The sequence below is a fragment of the Nipponia nippon genome, unplaced genomic scaffold (assembly GCF_047370975.1).
Source record: "Nipponia nippon isolate SJK-2023a ecotype South Korea unplaced genomic scaffold, ASM4737097v1 scaffold_3, whole genome shotgun sequence".
Taxonomy (NCBI): domain Eukaryota; kingdom Metazoa; phylum Chordata; class Aves; order Pelecaniformes; family Threskiornithidae; genus Nipponia; species Nipponia nippon.
The window spans coordinates 7,409,713-7,428,916 of record NW_028262347.1 but is presented as its reverse complement, the minus strand read 5'-3'; the positions used below and the strand labels follow the sequence as shown (position 1 = coordinate 7,428,916).

The 19,204-nt window shown below is 39.8% G+C and overlaps 1 protein-coding gene across 5 annotated transcripts in view; it reads left to right on the top strand.

Annotated features, from left to right (window-relative positions):
- The first annotated feature begins 882 nt into the window (after window positions 1–882).
- The window catches only part of UPF2 (UPF2 regulator of nonsense mediated mRNA decay), a 69,598-nt gene continuing 51,276 nt past the window's right edge, over window positions 883–19,204 (top strand). Inside the window, exons 1-7 of one of the 5 annotated variants that reach the window (XM_087764901.1) lie at window positions 1,217–1,284; window positions 3,604–3,684; window positions 5,878–6,257; window positions 7,325–8,104; window positions 13,184–13,344; window positions 14,340–14,537; window positions 16,389–16,538. In XM_087764901.1, the coding sequence (XP_087621027.1) occupies window positions 3,676–3,684; window positions 5,878–6,257; window positions 7,325–8,104; window positions 13,184–13,344; window positions 14,340–14,537; window positions 16,389–16,538 (1,678 nt within the window). In that variant the 5' untranslated portion in view covers window positions 1,217–1,284; window positions 3,604–3,675. The other 4 variants (XM_087764903.1, XM_087764904.1, XM_087764902.1 and 1 more) reach the window with 4 other exon arrangements.

Sequence of the window (19,204 nt, the reverse complement as noted above, 5' to 3'; positions counted from 1 at the left end):
AGGGAGGAGGGCTCTTTCCTGGAAAAAAACCCAAACTTGTCTAGTCCTGTACCAGTTGGCAGAGGATACCTAAAACTCTGCATCCGTAAACAGAGTCTTGTATTTGGGCTGAGTCTTGCCTCTGAATAAAAGGTGGCTTTAACAGCTGAATAATCTCATTATGCGCATCCAGGCCTGCGCCTGCTGTCATGGTCAAATATTTGTGTGCGCTCATTCTAAGTCTAGAGGGGTGTAAACACTTTCCCATAGCTAAGAAAAAGCTTCTGTCAGAAGCAGAAGTCTAAATGTAAAATAAATACCAGATTGACACTCCGAAATTCTGCATTGTGCCAGCTTTTTCCAGCTTGGGCGACCTCAGAGCTGCCCATCAGCAGACGCCATGCCCAGGCACGCAGAGCGTGAGCGTTTCAAATAAACTGGGAAGGTCTGTGCAACTGAATTTACCGTTGTAAAATGCCTCTGGATGTCCAGGCAAGAATACTGACAGGACAGGAGGACGAGGTGGAGACAGCAGATCTAGGACTACAAAACACAACAGATGACATCCATTAAATCATCAATTATGTAATGACTTGGTATTATGCCACTGTTACTCCTAGTATTTCATCACGGTGACAGCTGAACAGATCGGGCAGCGCCGTGCCGGCTCCCCCCCCCCCCCCCCCCCCGTGCGGTACAGCCGCCGCGCGCTCCCCTCAGAAAGGCCACCCTTGACGTGACGACCAGCGTGACGAGACGTGACGCCTCATCACCGAAGACACGTCACGGCAGTGACGTCACGCGGGGCGACAAGGCAAATCGTGCGCTGGGGCCACCAAGGAATCGCCACTCCGGGCCCATTCCTCCTCCCCATCCCCGCTGTGAGGGACGGCGCCGCCGAGCCCCCCCCCCCCCCGGCCCCCTTCGCTACTTCCGTCTCCGCAGCCTCCCGGTAACCCGAGCAGGGCAGCCCGCCGTCAGGACCCTGCCCGGGGCTGCCCTCCGCGCTGCCTGACCCCCGCCCGTCGGGAAGTGGCGTTCACCGAAGCGGCCGGGGCCGCGGCGACGGCGCGGTTAGGGTACGCCGCCCTTCCTTTCGCGCCTGGGCGTCGCGGAGCGGGCGCCGCGGGTTCGTTCGGGGCGGTGCTGTCGGTCAGGCGGCGCGGCGGGCGCCTCGGTAGGGAGCGCGGCGGGCGTCGTGAGGGGAGAAGAGCGAGGGGGCCTCGCGCGCTGGGGAGGGGGCCGCGGCGGGCGGAGGAGCTGGCGCTCCCCGGGAGGCCGGGCCCATGTCCGCAGCGGGCCGAGGTAGCGGGCCTGAGGCGGCGGGCGGCGGGGGCACCGGCCGCCTGGGGAGGGCGGGGGCGCCGGACGGCCCGGAGGGTGGGGCGGCGCCGCGGTGTGTGGGGAAGAGGGCCCGGGGGGAGGCGGTGGGAGGGCGCAGGGGCCTGTCGGAGGCGGGGGCCGTGGGGCGGCGCGGGGAGAGGCGTCCCGGGGCAGAGGGGGGCCGTGGGGGTGAGGAGAGGGAAGGGCCGGGGTGAGGGCTGCCTGCAGGGCACGGCGAGGCGGTGGCAGGCAGCGGGGCAGGTCGCTGTTTTCCTCAGGCTTGCGGTGCGAGCGGGGAAGGCAGAGCCCGAGGAGGTGGCTGGGTTGTTGGAGACCCTGCCTGCGCGGAGCGACGGGTGCAGGGGCGCCCTGGAGGAAGCCAGGAGGGTTGTTAGCTAGGAAGTCTTTTGCTCCACGTACATTTACTGACTTGTCCGTAGGCCTCTTTTCTCAGTGGAAAGCGTGTTCCTGCAGACCTGACAGCAAAACACTTTCTCCGAGGCCTATGGAATCGAAAGTAAAACTGCCCGGCTGGTTAGGCAGGCCTGCCTTCCCTGCCAGTGTGTAGGGGGGGCTTTTTGCTCTGCACTAGAATTTCCTGTCTCGCTCTGTGTCTCATCTTTCAAAACTTGTGGCTAAGTTTATCTTCTTCCGATTGACCACGGTATTTTTCTCACGTTCCTTCCTTTACTTTAAGAGAAATCTTAATTGCATTTCAGTTCTTGAAACTTTTAATTTTCTAGTGGTGTGATTTCTAACGATGAAGAAGTTTGTTGCTCTTTGAGATTTTTTCAGTGGGTCAGAAGTGGGACATCTTGCCTACATTCTTTATCTCCCTTATCTCTTGTAATAGAGTAGCTGTGTAAAGGATTGTTTGTGTGATCAACTTAGTTTCCAGTAGCAGTAAAAAAGAATGTGAAAAATCTCAATATTCTTAGTTAATAAAGCTCTATTTCTTCCCCGCATACTTGTGTTTGCAAGGATTGAGGTTCTGGTTCATGGTACTGCAATCTGTGACAATTGGCTGTTTTTATTGATTTGAGAGCATTCAAGCATATCAGACCGAGGTGTTGATGCTTTTCCTTTTTTTATGAATGGTGGCTAGATTAATGATGCTGAATACCTTTTATGACTCTTTGGTTTCCTTGAGAGTAAGTACATGGATGCTTTCTCTTAAGCGTTGCCTGTGCATTTCAAGACCTTAAGTTTCTGAGCCTAGAATATTGTGAGCCCAATCCCGTCAGTTTTTTAAATTCTGAGATTGGTACGGAAAAAAAATGAAGTAGAAATTCAAGTACAATAAAAATTTCTTAACTGAGTTAAGGTAGGTCAAATAGTGGAAGAAATAAGAGATAGTTTTCTCTGGAAAAATAGCATCTGTAAGTGATAAAACTAAGACGACAGAGTGTTAAAACATCTAAATGTCACTACAGAAATGGACTGTGAAGAGTCCAAGAGCACATGGAATGCTTGTCTTGTATCTGTCTTCTCCGTCCTTTCTGATTTTCAGCTGTGAAAGCCAGTTTCTCATATCTATTGGCTTTTGAAGTTTATGTCATTATCCTGCCTTTTCATCAGTACTTTTCATCAGTACATTCACAGAAATGTTAGGTATTAAATAGAAGTTCTCTTAATGATTAAGTTTCTCTTAATTCCCTTACCATTCCCTTAATCTGGACCAAACTGTATCTCTTCAATCTTATTTCCTATGGAAATGAGACCCAGGCAAGTCTGCTGCCTGCTTCCATTTTTCTCTCTTTCCCACAACTTTTGAACCTTTCTGCCAGTTTCAATCAAATTAGGCAGATGTTTTGAAGGTATAAACTTTCTACAGATCTTGTGGTAACTGGCAGCTGAGGAAAAGTAACAAGGTCTGAATTAGCATTCTTGCTGAGGGAAGGGCTGTGTCATATGCTCAGTGGACAGTTCTGTTTTGTCTGTGCTGTTGGCTGACAGTCGTGTGCTGACCCGTGAATCGCTCTGTGTATATCTTGGAGGCAGCAACCGCACTGCCTGCCTCCTGCCATCAGTGGTGGGTAGACATAAATGAGCTGGCAGTACGATCGGAAGGGTTTGCGAGATAAGGAGCTATATATGTAGTAGGTAGTCGGGAGTATCGTGACATAAGTATTCTGTGATACAGGACAGAAATCTATTATAAACTAGATTGTTGGCAGTCTTTTGGTGACCAGGGTTCATGGGGGGGAAGCAGATAATACTGCCTTGTGGTTGAAATCACAATGTACCCGATTATGCTCCATCCCTTTTCTTTTTATCCTATCTTCTCTGTTTTGTTTTTAGACAAACAAATGTCAGATACATCTTTAAAACAGAATTCTGAGTTCCTAAAATTAGTAAGACTTGAGTACTGTAATGATTTTGGTAAGTGACCATGTTGTTAAAAGTTACAGCTGTAGCTGGATATTTTATTGTTTTGTATATTTTTTTTTCCCAATCGTATTTGAATTACCCTACTAACAACAGGTGGGGGACAAAGATAAAAGCTGGAGTATTGGAATTGTGGTATGTCTTTCCAGCATTTCTTTAATCGAACAACTCTTCCCCCCCCACCCCGCCCAATGTTTTCTTTTTAAACTTAGCTCCCAATTCATTATCTTTCAGAATCTAACACTTTTTTAATGAATGTGTTACTCTTATTTTTTTTTTTGTTTAGTAGACTTCTTGGTGAGAGACGTTTTAATACAATTATTGGAGAGTCTCATGCAATGTTCTAATGGACCTAATCTTACTAGTAAGATATTACAGTGATGTTTAAATGCTAAAAGCTTCCCTTTCAAACCCCTTTTGTTAAAAATGTGGGAGAGAGTTTAGCTGTCTCAAACTGATGGAATTTCCAATGCGGATTTGCAGTGAGTAAAGATTAATATACTTATTGTTGAATTTGAAACAAAACATGTAAAGGATTTGCATCTCCCAGGTGGATCTGTGAGGAACCCACTTAACTGGCCTACAGAGATGGAAAAATTAGCTCACACCTTTAATACGAAGGGGTTTAGGGGGCTGCTTAGTTGTTTGGGTTTTGTTGAACCCCCCCTGCCTTGGTTAAGTACTGATTTAATAATAATACTGTTTTAAGATGATGTAGATCAGTGTTTTTGAAATCCAAGTAGTTCTGAGATGTTGAGCTGTGAAACCTTTTAGTTGTAGATATGCATTAGGGAGCCAAATTTGCTAGTACTTGTTTAAGCAATGCTGATTTGATTGGTCTTACTTCCATAAATCAGTGTCAGAAAAATTTCTTCATTGGTGCTGTTGCAAATTACTGTCAAAGAGGATGAGTCCTGAAGACAGGGATAGGATCACCAGGATAGTGACAGATCCCAGACAGGGATAGGATCCTCACCAGGGACAGGATGAGAAGAAATGGACACAAAGTGGGGCATAACAAATTCCAGGATGATATTAGGATAAGATTTTTCACAGTGTGGTTATTCAGGTACTGGAACAGGGACTCAGAGGGGGCCATTGCATCTCCATCCTTGGAGATACTCAAAACTTAGCTAGCCAAGTCCCTGGTCTGATTTGACCTGCTTTGAGCAAGGGAGTAAACTAGGTGACCTCCAGAGTTTCCTCCCCGTGTAAATTATTCTGCAATTCTGTCCTTTTTTGTTAATATTTGTTATCTTTTGGATGCTTAGCCAAATGAAATGAAAGCTTAGAGGGGTGCAACCCCCAAAGATGCTAAAGCTCCTACAAGTCCCCAGAAGAACATTGGTTGAGTAGAAAAAGATACAAATTGGAGCCTTTGATAACTCTTGATAATTGTAGCCTTTCCGCTATCATTTCCGTTTGTTCTGCTGGCGTGGAGGTTTGTGCATACATCTTAGTCAGCACAGCATGCTTTTCCAGCTGGTCCTTGTGCTATATGGGAAGAGTGCTTGAGATGACTGGGGAAATCTTGGGAGGAATGAGGAAAGAGGGGAACGAGATGATGCCTTTTAACAATGAGGACAGTCAGACATTGGAGCAGGTTGGCCAGAGAGGTTGTGCAGTCTCCTTCCTTGGCAGTTTCCACGACTGGAGCCTTGACCTCATAGTCGACCCTGCTTTGAGCAGGAGGTTGAGCCCCTTGAGGTCTTGTCTAACCTGAATTGTCCTATGATCCTAAGTAGAGGCAGTGGAAGGGGGAGTATTCTTAGATGTGTAGAAAGGTCAGTGAGGTGCAGGTGTTTGCTGATGAATCAAATATTTTTATTCATTTTTAAGCTGGGAGTACCTTACTTTCATCAGTCTTGGATTTTTTTTTTTGCACATGGATTTCTGTTTATGTTCCAAGATCTTGTATACCTCAAGTTGCAGAAACTTCAAATGCTTTTACTTCACAATTCATGCTGAAGACAACCACTATAACAAAATGATTAGTTTTTAACCTGTTGTTAGGGCCATTCCTTAGTTCAAGAAAACTTACCTTAAACCTGTATTTTATTCTGATGAGTCAGGCATTTGTGAGTTATCTTACTTCGTTAAGAACTAAGTGATCATGGGTGGGCTGTCAAAGTGACTTCAATATATCAACAACAAATTAAAAGTACTTATTTTCCTGTGATTCTGCAGACTTGCCTGGGTAACACAATGCCAGCGGAGCGCAAAAAGCCAGCAAATATGGAAGAAAAAGAATCTCCGTTAAATAATAAAGAAAAAGAATTTAGTGAAAGGCGACCAGTGAGCACCAGGGAGAAGCCAAAAGAAGATGTCAAGGTTGGCATGAAGAGAGAGACTTTAAAGGTTCCTGAAGATAAAAAGAAAAAACTGGAAGAGGATAAAAGAAAAAAAGAAGACAAGGAGCGGAAGAAAAAAGAAGAGGATAAAGTAAAGGCAGAAGAAGAGCAAAAGAAGAAAGAAGAGGAAGAAAAAAAGAAACTTGAAGAAGAGGAGAAAAAGAAACAAGAGGAGGAAGAGAAAAAGAAACAGGAAGAAGCAGCTGCTCAACTGAAGTAAGTTGTCTTTTAATGGTTTACTTGTGCCAAGTGCTGTAGTCCTGCTATCAGGGTTGTGGGTGGAATTATAAAAGATGAACTGTTTGAGGTACTTATTGTAAGTTGTATGTAGTGTTATAAATGTTATATGGCTAGCTGAGCATGCTTTGACTTCTGTGTAGTTTTGAGTTTTCACCTCTAACCTCTGTTACTTTAGTCACTAATATCGGGTTTTGATAGTGCTCTCCATGTGATGACCATGTAATGCACAAATATGATTCAATCAAGAAGCACAGTTTCTTTTAAGATGCAGAAGTGTTAGTGTCATAAAATCGGGAATACAGGCTCTAACAGGTCCACAGACCATAACAGGAGAAAATCTACTGTGAGGGATGGCTGTAATTTCTTTTAATCGGTCATAGGTCATAGACAAGTGATACCTAGATGGCAAACACTGAATGTAACCTGGCAGTTTAATATGTGATATTACCAAGACAGTGTTTCTTAGTATGTTATCTAAAGGTACTACAGTGTTGAAGATAGCATCTTTAGACCAATAAAGCCAGGATTCCAGACATTCTTGTGTTTGAAATATGTCACTTCCTAAGACTGAGGCAATGTCATAGCCGAATTCTAGCTGGGACAGGTGTATTTCACCTATTTAAAACTTTCTGTGTAATTTCAGTAGTCTGGGAATAAAAGATTTCCCTTAACTGTAATACAGTAACCTGTTGAAAGGTTGTTGTCCTCTTCTGTAAGAACTTCATCTCCGTCTGGAGTAAATGGAGTTTTTATTTTCTAAGTCTGTTGGGATTAATATGTTCTGCATAGAAATATTAGAGAAATTTCATTTTGTAACAAGTAGTACTTGCCTTTTGCAGCAAAAAAAATTAAACAGAGTAGTCCATGAAGCAGATGCTTTAGCTTTCTAGGATTCACTTGTTAAATATTTAAAAATAGAGTATTAAGGGGAAATTATGGTTAGAACTGCTGGAGGGTTTCCAACTATGACTTTTTTTTCCTCTGAACTGTTAACCTGAAAGTAAGGTTCTGTAACGAAAATGACTAATTTTTATTTCTCTTAGAGAAAAAGAGGAAGCGCATCAGCTCCATCAGGAGGCTTGGGAGCGCCACCAGGCAAGAAAAGAGCTTCGCAGCAAAAACCAGAATGCACCAGACAATCGCCCTGAGGAAAACTTCTTCAGCAGACTGGATTCCAGTCTGAAGAAGAACACAGCTTTTGTTAAGAAGCTAAAAACCATTACAGAGCAACAAAGGGACTCCTTGTCCCATGACTTTAATAGCCTGAATTTAAGCAAATACATTGCAGAAGCAGTAGCTTCTATCGTGGAAGCCAAACTGAAAATATCAGATGTGAACTGCGCTGTGCACTTGTGTTCCCTCTTTCACCAGCGCTATGCTGATTTTGCTCCTTCATTACTTCAGGCTTGGAAAAAGCATTTTGAGGCAAGGAAAGAAGAGAAGACACCGAACATTACCAAGTTAAGAACTGATTTGCGTTTCATTGCAGAATTGACAATAGTTGGGATTTTCACTGACAAGGAAGGTCTGTCTTTAATCTATGAGCAGCTTAAAAATATTATTAACGCTGATCGAGAATCCCACACTCATGTTTCTGTGGTTATCAGCTTTTGTCGGCACTGTGGAGATGACATTGCTGGTTTGGTACCAAGGAAAGTAAAAACTGTTGCAGAGAAGTTTAACTTGGGCTTTCCTCCTAGTGAGATAATTAGCCCAGAGAAACAACAGCCCTTCCAGAATTTGTTGAAGGAATACTTTACATCTTTGACCAAACACCTGAAAAGGGACCACAGGGAGCTACAAAATATTGAAAGACAAAACAGGTGACACTTGAATGTTGCTTTTTGTTTATGGAGAAAAAAATAGTTTATTTCTGAAAAGCTTAGATTTGTTGCAGTTTTTGTAAACAACGTCTGTTAGTGGTGTGTAGAAGATAAGTGTATTCTGCAATATATCTGAAAAAAGTTCTACATTTGCTCTGCATACTTAAAAAGCAAAAACCAAACAGACTCTTGGAATATCTTTAAGGAAAATGGAGGTTGACCGTAGGCTTTAATTCTCTATACCTCTGTGAGATTGGTGATGTTCCCTTAGCAGCTTGAGAGTAATGCTTCTTACCCAGCTGGTACTGTCCTTTTCCAGTTGGCACAATCTAATTTCTCCCTTTCCACCCACACGTATCTAACGAAGCATATGCCACAATGGCTTTGGCTTGTTTACTTTTTTTAGTGTGCTAGTATGGAGGAAAAATTCGGTTAGAAGACAATGTATCCCTTGCACTTTGATGTGGGCAAATTTTATATATTAAAATGTTGGAGGGTTGATTCACAATTTGATTCACATCCTCTTAAATCTATATGAAATACTAATATCGAAGGGTATGAATATACACACCTTTAAGATCTGAATAATTTAATTTCTACCATGACCACATTGTTTAATAATTGTTTGCTTTTCTTTAAAGCATCCTGAATTGTCATTATTGGGGTCAGCCTGAACCCAACTGCTGGTCTTAAAACATGGTCATTCTTAAATCCTTTTGGAAGCATTGCAAGCAGACAGAAGTGAGCATGGTACTGTGCGTAGGCACAGGTTTCAACTAAAAGGCTGAACATCAGTCCAGAGCCAAATGTATGCTTGGAATACATTAAAATTTGGTGTTCCCAAACCAACGCTTTAAACTTGGATCCATTGTGCTGATGGGTATTGTGCCGTAGTCCTATCTGGTCTCGGTCAGCTAAGTGGTGTGTTTCACAGGACCATAAACTGTCTTTTGAGCTACCATTATTTCTACAAGTACCTTATTAGTTTAAAGTGTGTTATTGACTTAGTTGTTATTTTTTAAAGTTAATGAATATAAACTTTTAGACTTTCACAATTATAATTGGTTCTGGGGACATCAGTTCTGGCTGGGATTTAAAGGAGTGAGTGTTGAAAAGTCAGTACAATAGGAAATAAAGTGGAAAAAAAATTCCAAGAGATATGAAGAATGTTAAGAAACCACGAAGAAGAAAGAACGTAAGCAATGTGGAGAGGGAAATATACTTTAATGTTTACTTGCACAACTGAATAAAAATGACGGGATAGAGCCCTGAGGAGCCTGGTCTGATCTCGTCATTGAGCCTGCTTTGAGTAGATCAGACTAGAGACCTCCGTATGCACATTATCGCCTGAATTATCCCTGTGAACTTGGGTGCGAGTTGTTTTGGGGAAGGAATGTGAAGAAGTGTAGTTTATCACTGGATGAAGATAATTTTATTTTATCTGTCTGAACTTTTAGATGTTTATTTTAGCTGCTTAATAAAAGTTGGGGAATAGGTTTTGTTAAAGATACAAGGCATCAAAAAACTTTCCTGCCTAGTTTTATTTGCTCTACAACGTGTCTGTAACAAGAGAGATGCTTGGCATTTGCATGCTGTGGATGTGCAAGGCATGAGGTCAAAGATAGAAACTTGCCTGGTAAGAAGTCTGTGAATACTATAGAAATCTTCCTAAACTGTGGATTTCTGAAAAGTGATTGTGGTGATGTGGTGGTGTTGTTTGTTGTAGTTGTTTTTTTTTTTCTTTAAAAAAAAAAAAGGAATAATCCCATTGGAAAAAATGGTCCTCTGTGTATTTGAAACCTGATCCACTTTGCTGATAGCAGCAGCTTTTATTCCCACTGTTAGTCCAGAACTGGTGAAGTGAACAGGGAGCGAACTGTTCCCTCTTGTGCATCAACAGTTTCATCTGTTTAGGTCATGATATTTTGTCAGGTAAATACCTCTTGAATTTACCTGTGTCAGGAGAATGACTGTGAAATAACTCAAGCTGTACAGATCGGTTGAGTTAATTGAAAATGAATATGCTAACCTTAACAGTGCTTTAATATTGTGTTACCTGCTGAATCATTTAGGTAAAATTAAAGCATTATTAGACACAAGGGTTTCTGCAAGTGGATAATTAGGAAAGCTACTGTGAGTTACGCTTTGACAGTGGAACCTGATGGTCGCTTGGTTACACAGCTAAGGGCACAGCACAATCTGTGTAGGCTGTGTCACTGGAAGGCAACAACTTGATTCCCAAATTCTAGTCTGAGTTTTCAAAAATGAGTGTTGGATATGGAAGAGACTTCTTTTGTCTAAATTAAGGATGTTTTTAAGATCTGCTGAACCTGTGTTGTGGCACTTCATGAAATTCTGAAGAGACAAAGTAAGATAAGTATTGTATGTTGTATATTTAATTGTATTCAAAAATGAATTGTGCTTTTTAAAGTTTGCTTAGTATGCTTTATTTAGCTTGCTTGAATTTGTTAACACTTGTCTTTTGGGAACTGAAACTGAGAACTGAAGCTCTTGTACTGTTGTTACAGCACGTTGCTTTTTTGTTTTTTAATAATACCACGGAGCTTCAGTGCTCATGTTTATGAGGCTGCTGGTATTAAACTTAAAATATGTACATAATGGATAGCTGTCTCCATGGAAAGGCTATGAATTGGCGCTTAACATTGATTCCTGAATCCAAACTGAACTACTACACTTTAGAAATTGTCAATGGTTATTTAATTTGTTAATTTTTCTTGCTCTACTTTGCAGGAGCAGGTAAAACGTTATATAGGTGTGTTTTTGTAAGAGGGTCAAGAAATAGAACTTTTTCTAATGTTACTGCTTCTAGCCCTCTGGCAAGACATCTATGTCAAGTTTTGGTTCTGAGCAGACAGGGATTTTGTTGCTCACCCTGTAAGCGTGTTGCGTACAAAGATGACTTTGGTTTTACAGTTAACCCGGAACTGAAAAAAACCGAGACCTATATCCCTCAACTTACATTCCTTAAACTGTTTTAGAATATTTATGCTGTGAAATGTTTGAGTCTTTTTGGCAAGAATGTGGTTGTATACTTACTGCTTAATAAAAGCCTAATGATAATGGGATGATGCAACCTGCTTTAGGAATTACGGCATTTGCACCTTATTCCAAACTTTATCTTCTGATGCTTTCATCTCGGTGCAGGGTGCATTGTCAGTGCTTACAGCCAGTTAGTCCAATGTTACTAGCATTATTCAGGCTAGTGTAAAACAAATTGGAAACTTGCTAGGCAAGCTCATTCTGTCCGCTTCCCTTTGAAAGTCCACGTTTGCTCTGAGCCCATTTGTATCTTAGCTGTAGCAGTCCCCCAAACAGCTCAGCTGGCCTGAAGTGTCCCCTCCTGGGAAAGAACTGACTGTGCCTCGTCCTCGCAAGAACTGTTCATGCAGAGCGGATCATGCCAAAGATGGGGAAAATGCACTTCTCGGGAGCTCAGGTTGGGGACAGACTAGAACATTGCTAATGAGCAATCAGTTTATTCTTAGTTAATCCAAAAATCAAGGATTGACAGTCTTTCATCAGTCTTCTGTGGCAAGCTTTGTACTAGCAGAGGTTACCTGTTCTGTATATTTGGTACAAACTGCTGAAAGTTCTTGATATTTGTTGCTTAAAATCCAGGATGTTTTGTATTTCTAGCTTGTATAGGGACTTTTACAGAGGTTTCTGTTATTTATATTCCTTTTTGGTGTTTGACTTTAGAAGTTGTATAACACCTTACCAGAATCAAGAAGTGTACTTTTTGGTTGTTTGTAACTAATAAATTGAACTAAATGGATGGTAACTTGCTGATAATTATCAAAATTGCTTTAGTCCAAGAGTTTTCAAGGGACTTGAGGAATTTTTTTTTTTTTGTACAACTTTTATGTTAGAAATGAGAAAATACAAGAAGAAAAGCTGTATGTTACTTCATAAAATTTTATAATGTTAACATTGGCTTTTGGTGTTTTCTGAAATAATCGATCATTTTAGATTACTTCCTTTTCTTAAAATATGTAGTTACAGTAAATAAGAGCAACTAAATTCAATAGGGAGTAAAAGGGAGTCTTTTGAAAATGAGGCAAAGATTTGTCTTTCTGAAATGAAAGATACATCTGTAACTTGCAGTCCTAGTATTTACTGGATGATTTTACAAAGTGATGTCAATTTAAAATGCCTTGGCTTTCAGCAAGCATAGAGGGCTTTAAGTGGTTTTTGTTTTAGCATGTTTCTGTAGAGAAGATCTGGTCTTGTCAAACCGATTATGTGAAGTTTTATATGACTTTGAAAGTAGATAATGAAGACTGGCAAAATGAAAAAGTATGTAGTGAGTAACACTTTTGAACTATATTGTCTACTGCTTAAAAACAAGTGAGACCATTTTTAAGCTGGTATATGGTGTTGAGCAATAGCTGGTGAATCGTTAGGCCTTAATTGTAGTTAGATTGGTAAGAAAAGTGAGTTGTACTGTCCTGCGTCAATCCTGCAACTGCTTCCCTGTGCACTTGTAAGCAGTGATTATGTTCCTTTAAATGCAAGTTGCTTTTGACAAGATTTCGGTTTTAAAAATGAGAATTTAAAATAAATATGGATAGTTTCATAGAAGAAAACAAAGAGCAAGTGAAAAATAAATGTAACTGCTCTTGATTTGGACCGATAGCCTTGAAATAACTTGGGTTGTTGGAAAATTAATGGACTGGTTTTAATGTGCAACTTTTTTTGAGCTTCCTGGCAATGATTGCCCATTTGAACAACATGGAAATGTATTCTTACAGATGCAAAGCAACTTTTATCCAGCTTTCATGTTAGTTGAATGTTTTACTATAGAGTCTTTTCACTGTGCAGGACTGTTAACAGGATAATCATGGCATGCTCAATGATACTGAAGTCGGTAATTCAGTATGGTTGCTTAGAAAAAACAGCGTTGCTCAAATTTTTGCTATTGCAGTCTAAACTAGGATACTCACTGTTCCCTCAGAGAGAAGGTTGGCTTTGCTCAGTAGAGAAATCAGTAGTGGTTCAGCATAGCTCAAATATATTTTAAGAAAAAAGGTTGTCTTACTGTAACTTTGATTTTTGTAGGCGCATTCTTCACTCCAAGGGAGAGCTGAGTGAAGATCGACACAAGCAATATGAAGAATTTGCAATGTCCTATCAGAAGCTGTTGGCAAATTCCCAGTCTCTAGCTGATCTTTTGGATGAAAATATGCCTGACCTTCCCCAAGAGAAACCAACACCTGAGGGTAGGCCATCTACTAAAGCAAGTAAACAGGATGCTGGACTTGGCTTGGATGTGGTGGGAAAGCTAACCAAACCCTCTTACTGATGTGTTCTTTCCATTGATTTCTTTTTATTTAGGCTTTCCTCTTTAAGGATATCAACAAATGAATAATACGTAGTTTTTTATTAAAGTAATTAAACCTAACATATAACTGTAACTATTGTATATGCTGTGTAGTTACAGTAACTTAAGTAATATCTCTTTAGATTTGCTTCAGGTAATACAGGAATAAATGGAAAATTAAAAACGTTTTTAATCTAATCCTTCCCATTTAATTTAATGCATTTTTTAAATATTTAAAGAACTGTATATGTTAGAGTTTTTTAAAATCTGATAATGTTAAAAAATGAGTTTGAAGTATATTTTGGGTCATGACGTTATAAGCAGGAACATATTGTTAAGCCAGATAAGTCGCTAGGTGGCTCTCTGACCTCCTGAGAAGTACAGCATTTAACTGGCAGAGCTATTCAATGCCTTAATGAATCTCAAATTTTAGATTTAGAGATGTTGTTGAAATCATGGGTGTACCTTTTGTCTGCAGTGATCTTGAGCTTAAAAAAGCTGTATTTCCTGAATGCCTCTAAATTTATAATTATTCTTTTTAAACTTCTGTTCTTAAAATACAGTGGGGTACAGTTCATCATGCTCAAAGCGATTACTTTTTAGGCTAATGCAGGTAAAGTCTGTTATAGCTTTCCTTTCTAATACCACATGATGTGTTGCTTGATTTTACTTGATTTGACTTTCACTCTGACACTGTGTTTTCTATCAATGGCAAATTTACAGTTTTAAGATAGCTTATTGATATATCTAATATTAAGATTGGGTTGCTAAAAGTGGTAGTAATAAATAGGTTAACATGTTTCTAAAAGTATTTTTTTTAATCTTTAAAGGTGCCTGCATTTAGAAGGTGAGAAATTTGTGTACGTAACTTTCTTATGGTTTCACTATTTGCAGAACATGGACCCGGTATTGATATTTTCACACCAGGAAAACCTGGCGAATATGACCTGGAGGGGGGTATCTGGGAAGACGAAGATGCTAGAAACTTCTATGAGAATCTCATCGACTTAAAGGCTTTTGTGCCAGCAATTTTGTTTAAAGATAATGAAAAATGTTCCCAGAACAAGGATTCCGGCAAAGATGAATCAAGAGGTAGAACACTTAGATGAGTATTTTTTTTAAAATATCTTGTCCAACAGGTATGCAAATTTGATGGAAGTAGTGAGTCTCCACTGAAATAATTTGTGGTGATCAGGACAGTACATCAGTTTGGATGAATTTTTGGGGAAGAAACTATGTGGGAATAGGGATTATATCTGGGTGTGGTATTCAAGGAAGGAAAACAAGTAAATGCATTTCAGTATCGGTAGAATTTTAAATTTAAAATAATTGGAGATTAACCAATGTGAGTAAACCTTAACTTTTCTGTCAGAAACCTAAAAGTTTACCTTCTTTGAAAGGTGTTACTGTTCATTCTGTTTTTTCCACTAAGTTGTCAATGGTAGCCAACTGTCTCAGTATAAAATTCCAGTAGATTGAAAGGCCTGGATGGTTCCTCACTTCTGATGCAGCCCTAGGTTCACAACCAGGCATTGGTAGACTTTAGTTGTAATGGGATAAAAATGGCGTTCACCTGCACTGGCTCAACGTGTAACAGAAGATGCATGTTTGGATAAGAGCAGTGTTTTGGCGTTGAGAAAATGCCACCAAAGACACAGGCTACGCGGTTTTCTAATACACTCATGCAGTAGGTCAGTGTTGAGTATTAATGGAATTTCAACTTTATAGCTCATGGCCTTCTTTCTGATTTCTAAATTCTGAAATTTCCCTGTGAGGATAATTAGATGTTGGAGCAGCTTGCCCAGGGAGACTGGAATCTCTGCCTTAAGAGATTTTTCAAGATAACTGGAAAGAAATCCCCGAGAAAGCTGCTCTGAATACAGTGCTCATTGACATTGAGCAGAAGGTTGAACTAGAGACCTCACCAAGGTCCATTCCAGACTAACGATTCTGTGATTCTAAACAGGTTGCTTGCTTTGTGAGTCTGCTGTTTCCATGTGACGTGTACACTGTTTAGTTGTCATGGTTTTGTTTGAAAAAATCAAGTATTTTAATAAAGTTACTTGCCTTCAAAATTATTTCTTTTGTGAAGCGTAGTCTGCAAATGAGGCTTGAAGGAGGCCTAAAAGAATAGTAAAATGTTGTGGATATAGCATTTTTCCAAGAGATTACTATGCTGGACCAGTGTTGTCCAAGAAAAACATTAGCTATTCCTTTCTGAATCTTCATCTAGAGATTCATAGATTATTTGTGCTCAAGGAAAATATGGTTTTTATTTGACCTTCTTCATAGCACATTATTTCTTCAGTATCTTCTTCCTGTTTGCTTTTTGCTTTTTTTTTTTTTCTTGGTCTGTACAAAATACTTTACCTTGCTTTGACAATTTTGTTATCAGCTGAGCTTTGAAGAATATGCAGTGCAAACATTAAATTAGAATTTGTACCTTTGAATCTGGCTCTTTTTGACTAATGTTTGTGATATTCATTTACTGGGGTTTTGGAGGATACTGTTTTTCTATCTGACCTTCCCAGTATGCAATTGTTTTTTGTTTGCACTTTACACGTGATGGCCTGGCAATCAATTTTAAGCACTTTTGGACTTGGATTGCTACATTTCTGAATATCTTGTTCTGTCTGAATTGTATGCATGTCATCCAGTGAAGATGTACCAGGTATAGTTCAGAACAAACCAAAGCACTAAAAACTGTTGTCAATCCTTAACAGTTTTCAGGCGTATGGGTAGAGCTATATGAGGGATATCAAACCACTGAGACCTAACCGACGAGACAGTATAGTCTCAAGAAGTAGATATTCTTTTCCACATTTCCTTTTAATGCAACTAAGACACTCAAGAGATGTAGGTTTAGCAACGTGAGTCTTCCTGTATTCTAATCATGACTGCGTGTGTTTAATAGTTCAATATTTCGACTTGACTTTTAAATAGATTCAAAAGATGCCAAAGATAATAAAGAAGCACCTGGGAGCGAGGATTTGGAGTTGGAGCTGGAGAACCTGGATATTAATGATGATCCTCTGGAGTTAGACTGTGGAGACGAGGCAGAAGATCTTACAAAAAAGCTGCTTGATGAGCAAGGTAAAAAGAATTGGGTTTAGGAGTTCTTTTGTTGTTTCCTGATTGTTTTTTTTGAGCTTAATGGTTTTTAGTCAGTAGGTAGAGTGACTTCAGGGAGAACTATTTATTGATTTATGAAACTGTAGTAGCTAGAAACTCTTAGGATTGTGGTAAAAAATGCATTCGTAACAACATTCAGATACAAGTGAACAGTATTGTACGGAGGTTTATGTAGTGAAAGTTATTGAATCCATCATATAGCTTTTAAAAATAAATCAAATGTGAAGGCAGTTGTCTGAAAAATGACTAGAAGTATGTAGGCTTCAGTGCATAAATTATTTTCTTATCAAATGTGCTTAGGGTACTAATAAAGTATTTTCTGCTTTTAACTTCTGTTGAAATCTAAGATTCAGCTCTGCCTTTCTGTCTTATTGTTAAAGACTTTCCTTTTGACGTTATGGCTTTACATAGCAGGATTTAAGAATTCTAACCTCTGTGCATGAAGGGCTGCAAATGGCACCTGTGAAAATCTAGCTGTGTTGGGTTTTACTAGGAGAAACAGCAGCAAAATGTTTCTTAAGAATTCTTCTTATGAGTCGCAAGCTTTTCTTTCAGTGGTACTGAATAGTGGGAAAGCAACATCAGGTGTTAAGAGCCAAATTCATAGAGGAGCAAGTGAGGTGTCATCTTTGAGCCTGGTTTGTAAGACACATCGGTTTTGCTGCTTTGGATTTCCAAGGACCAATGCAGATTTTTTTCTTTCATTTCTGAAGCAGGAAACTTGTTCTGTGTCTAGAATGTGGAAAAAAATAGCATCTAGAGTCCACTGGCTGGAGATTCTGTGGCTTAAAAGTGAAAATCTTACCTGATCTAGTGAATTTATAGTCTAATCATCCTCTTGCTTGAAACTGCATTGGGCTATAAAACCTAACAAGTTAAAGCCAAAACTTCAAGCCGTGGAGTTCACATCAAAGCAAAGAAGTTCAGGCCCTGGCAAAGACTGTGTGTCGGTGTTTAAAGCGTAGGTTCATCTAACCAAGCTGATGCATGGATCTGTGGGTTTGGACGTTGAGTAGCTTGAACAACTCCTCAAAGTGCTAGTCTCTCTCAGCTGACAATAGGGAAGTGTTAGGGCATATGGGTCTTTAAGTTGGATGCCTCTCTTGTGTACCTAAAGTTAGTTGAGCTGAGATTAAGTTTGGGACTGTGCTGGTCTGTGACACCTCACAAATTTGAAGAAATTAGACAGCTCCAGAGTCAGACGGTTTCAGATTCCTTCTGAAAGGAAAACTGTCAGGATAATTCTATGTAATATTTCCTTAGGTTTTTCCTTTCTTTACTCAGACAGGTTGGAAAAAGCCATACCCTCTGGAAAAAATTTTCCCTTCCATTTATATTCTTCTCTGAGTAGTCATCAGCTCATTAAGCTGGGTAAGATGTTAAGTTTTAATTGCAGGACGTTGACCTTTAGTGAGTTGTTACCCTCTGGTCAGAGCTCTCAAACAAAACAGTGAAGAGCTTGGTTCCAGCTATCTGTAAGGGAGGTACACATAGGCGTTGTCTTGGAATCAAAAGGAAAAACAGCAGTTCATTCTGGATTGGTCATAGCCTGCTAGATAGGCCAAAATACTTTGTCAGTAGACATCTAAAGGAACGTGGATGTTTCCTTCTTGGTTTTTTTTTTTTTTTTTTTGAAAGGATTCTTCACTTGATAGGAGGATGAAGATTATTCCAAATCTAAAGACAAAGCTAAGTAACATGAGAGTGAGATCCTGTAGAAGTGAGGAAGGAATAACAGGAGATGAGATCAGAAATAGAAGATGCAGTTTCTGTATAGTTCTAGCTCACTAGGAGGCAATGCCAGTTTGAGCACGTACAGGAGCCCAGAAGGGACTGATGATCATGCTTTTGATTGTAAAAGGAAGATGATGCATGCTTTGTCATAATATAAAATATTAACCATCAATACTAGTTTCCATTTTTAAACTAGCTGTTGACTAAACATATTCCCATCTGAAAGGTTAATCTAAGGTGTCTTTGCGAATTCTACACCTTTGTCAAATTTCTTTGATACTGACAAGTAGCTTCATAAATTAATGATGGAAATTAAAATAGATATGATCGCCAAATCCTTGTTCTGCTAGAAAACTAGGCTATAAATTAGCAGCATATAAATGTTACTTTACTTGAAACATATAGAGAAACACAATGATTGTTTTTTTGTTGTGGGTGTGGAATTCTGAACACCCCTAGTTGGTAGCACCAAATATACAGAATTAAGAAAAATCTTAATTTAGATGATGTTTCAAGTTCTGTGATGTATTTCTATCTAGTGAACCGGTAGATTTTTTTTTCAGCCTTTCTGTTAAGTAAAATTCACTTAGATTTGAAATTAGGAAAATTAGGTGTCCTTCAGCTGCAAAATATAGCTTTAATTTTCTTCATATGTACAGAACTTTTGTGCATCTGTACTTGAGGTAAGGTAGTAGTAATGTTTTGTGCAAAGCCAGCAAGGAATGAAACGACTGTATTATGACTCTATTACAAACATAAAACAGAGTATTTCCAGGTTGAGATGGGCCTTTAGTATAAAAAGGGAGAGTGCACAAAGTATAGCAGGGTCTTAGATGTAAGGTCCAAGATGAAGAAAAAAAGCAGCTTTAGTTATTGTGATAATCTGGGGGTGC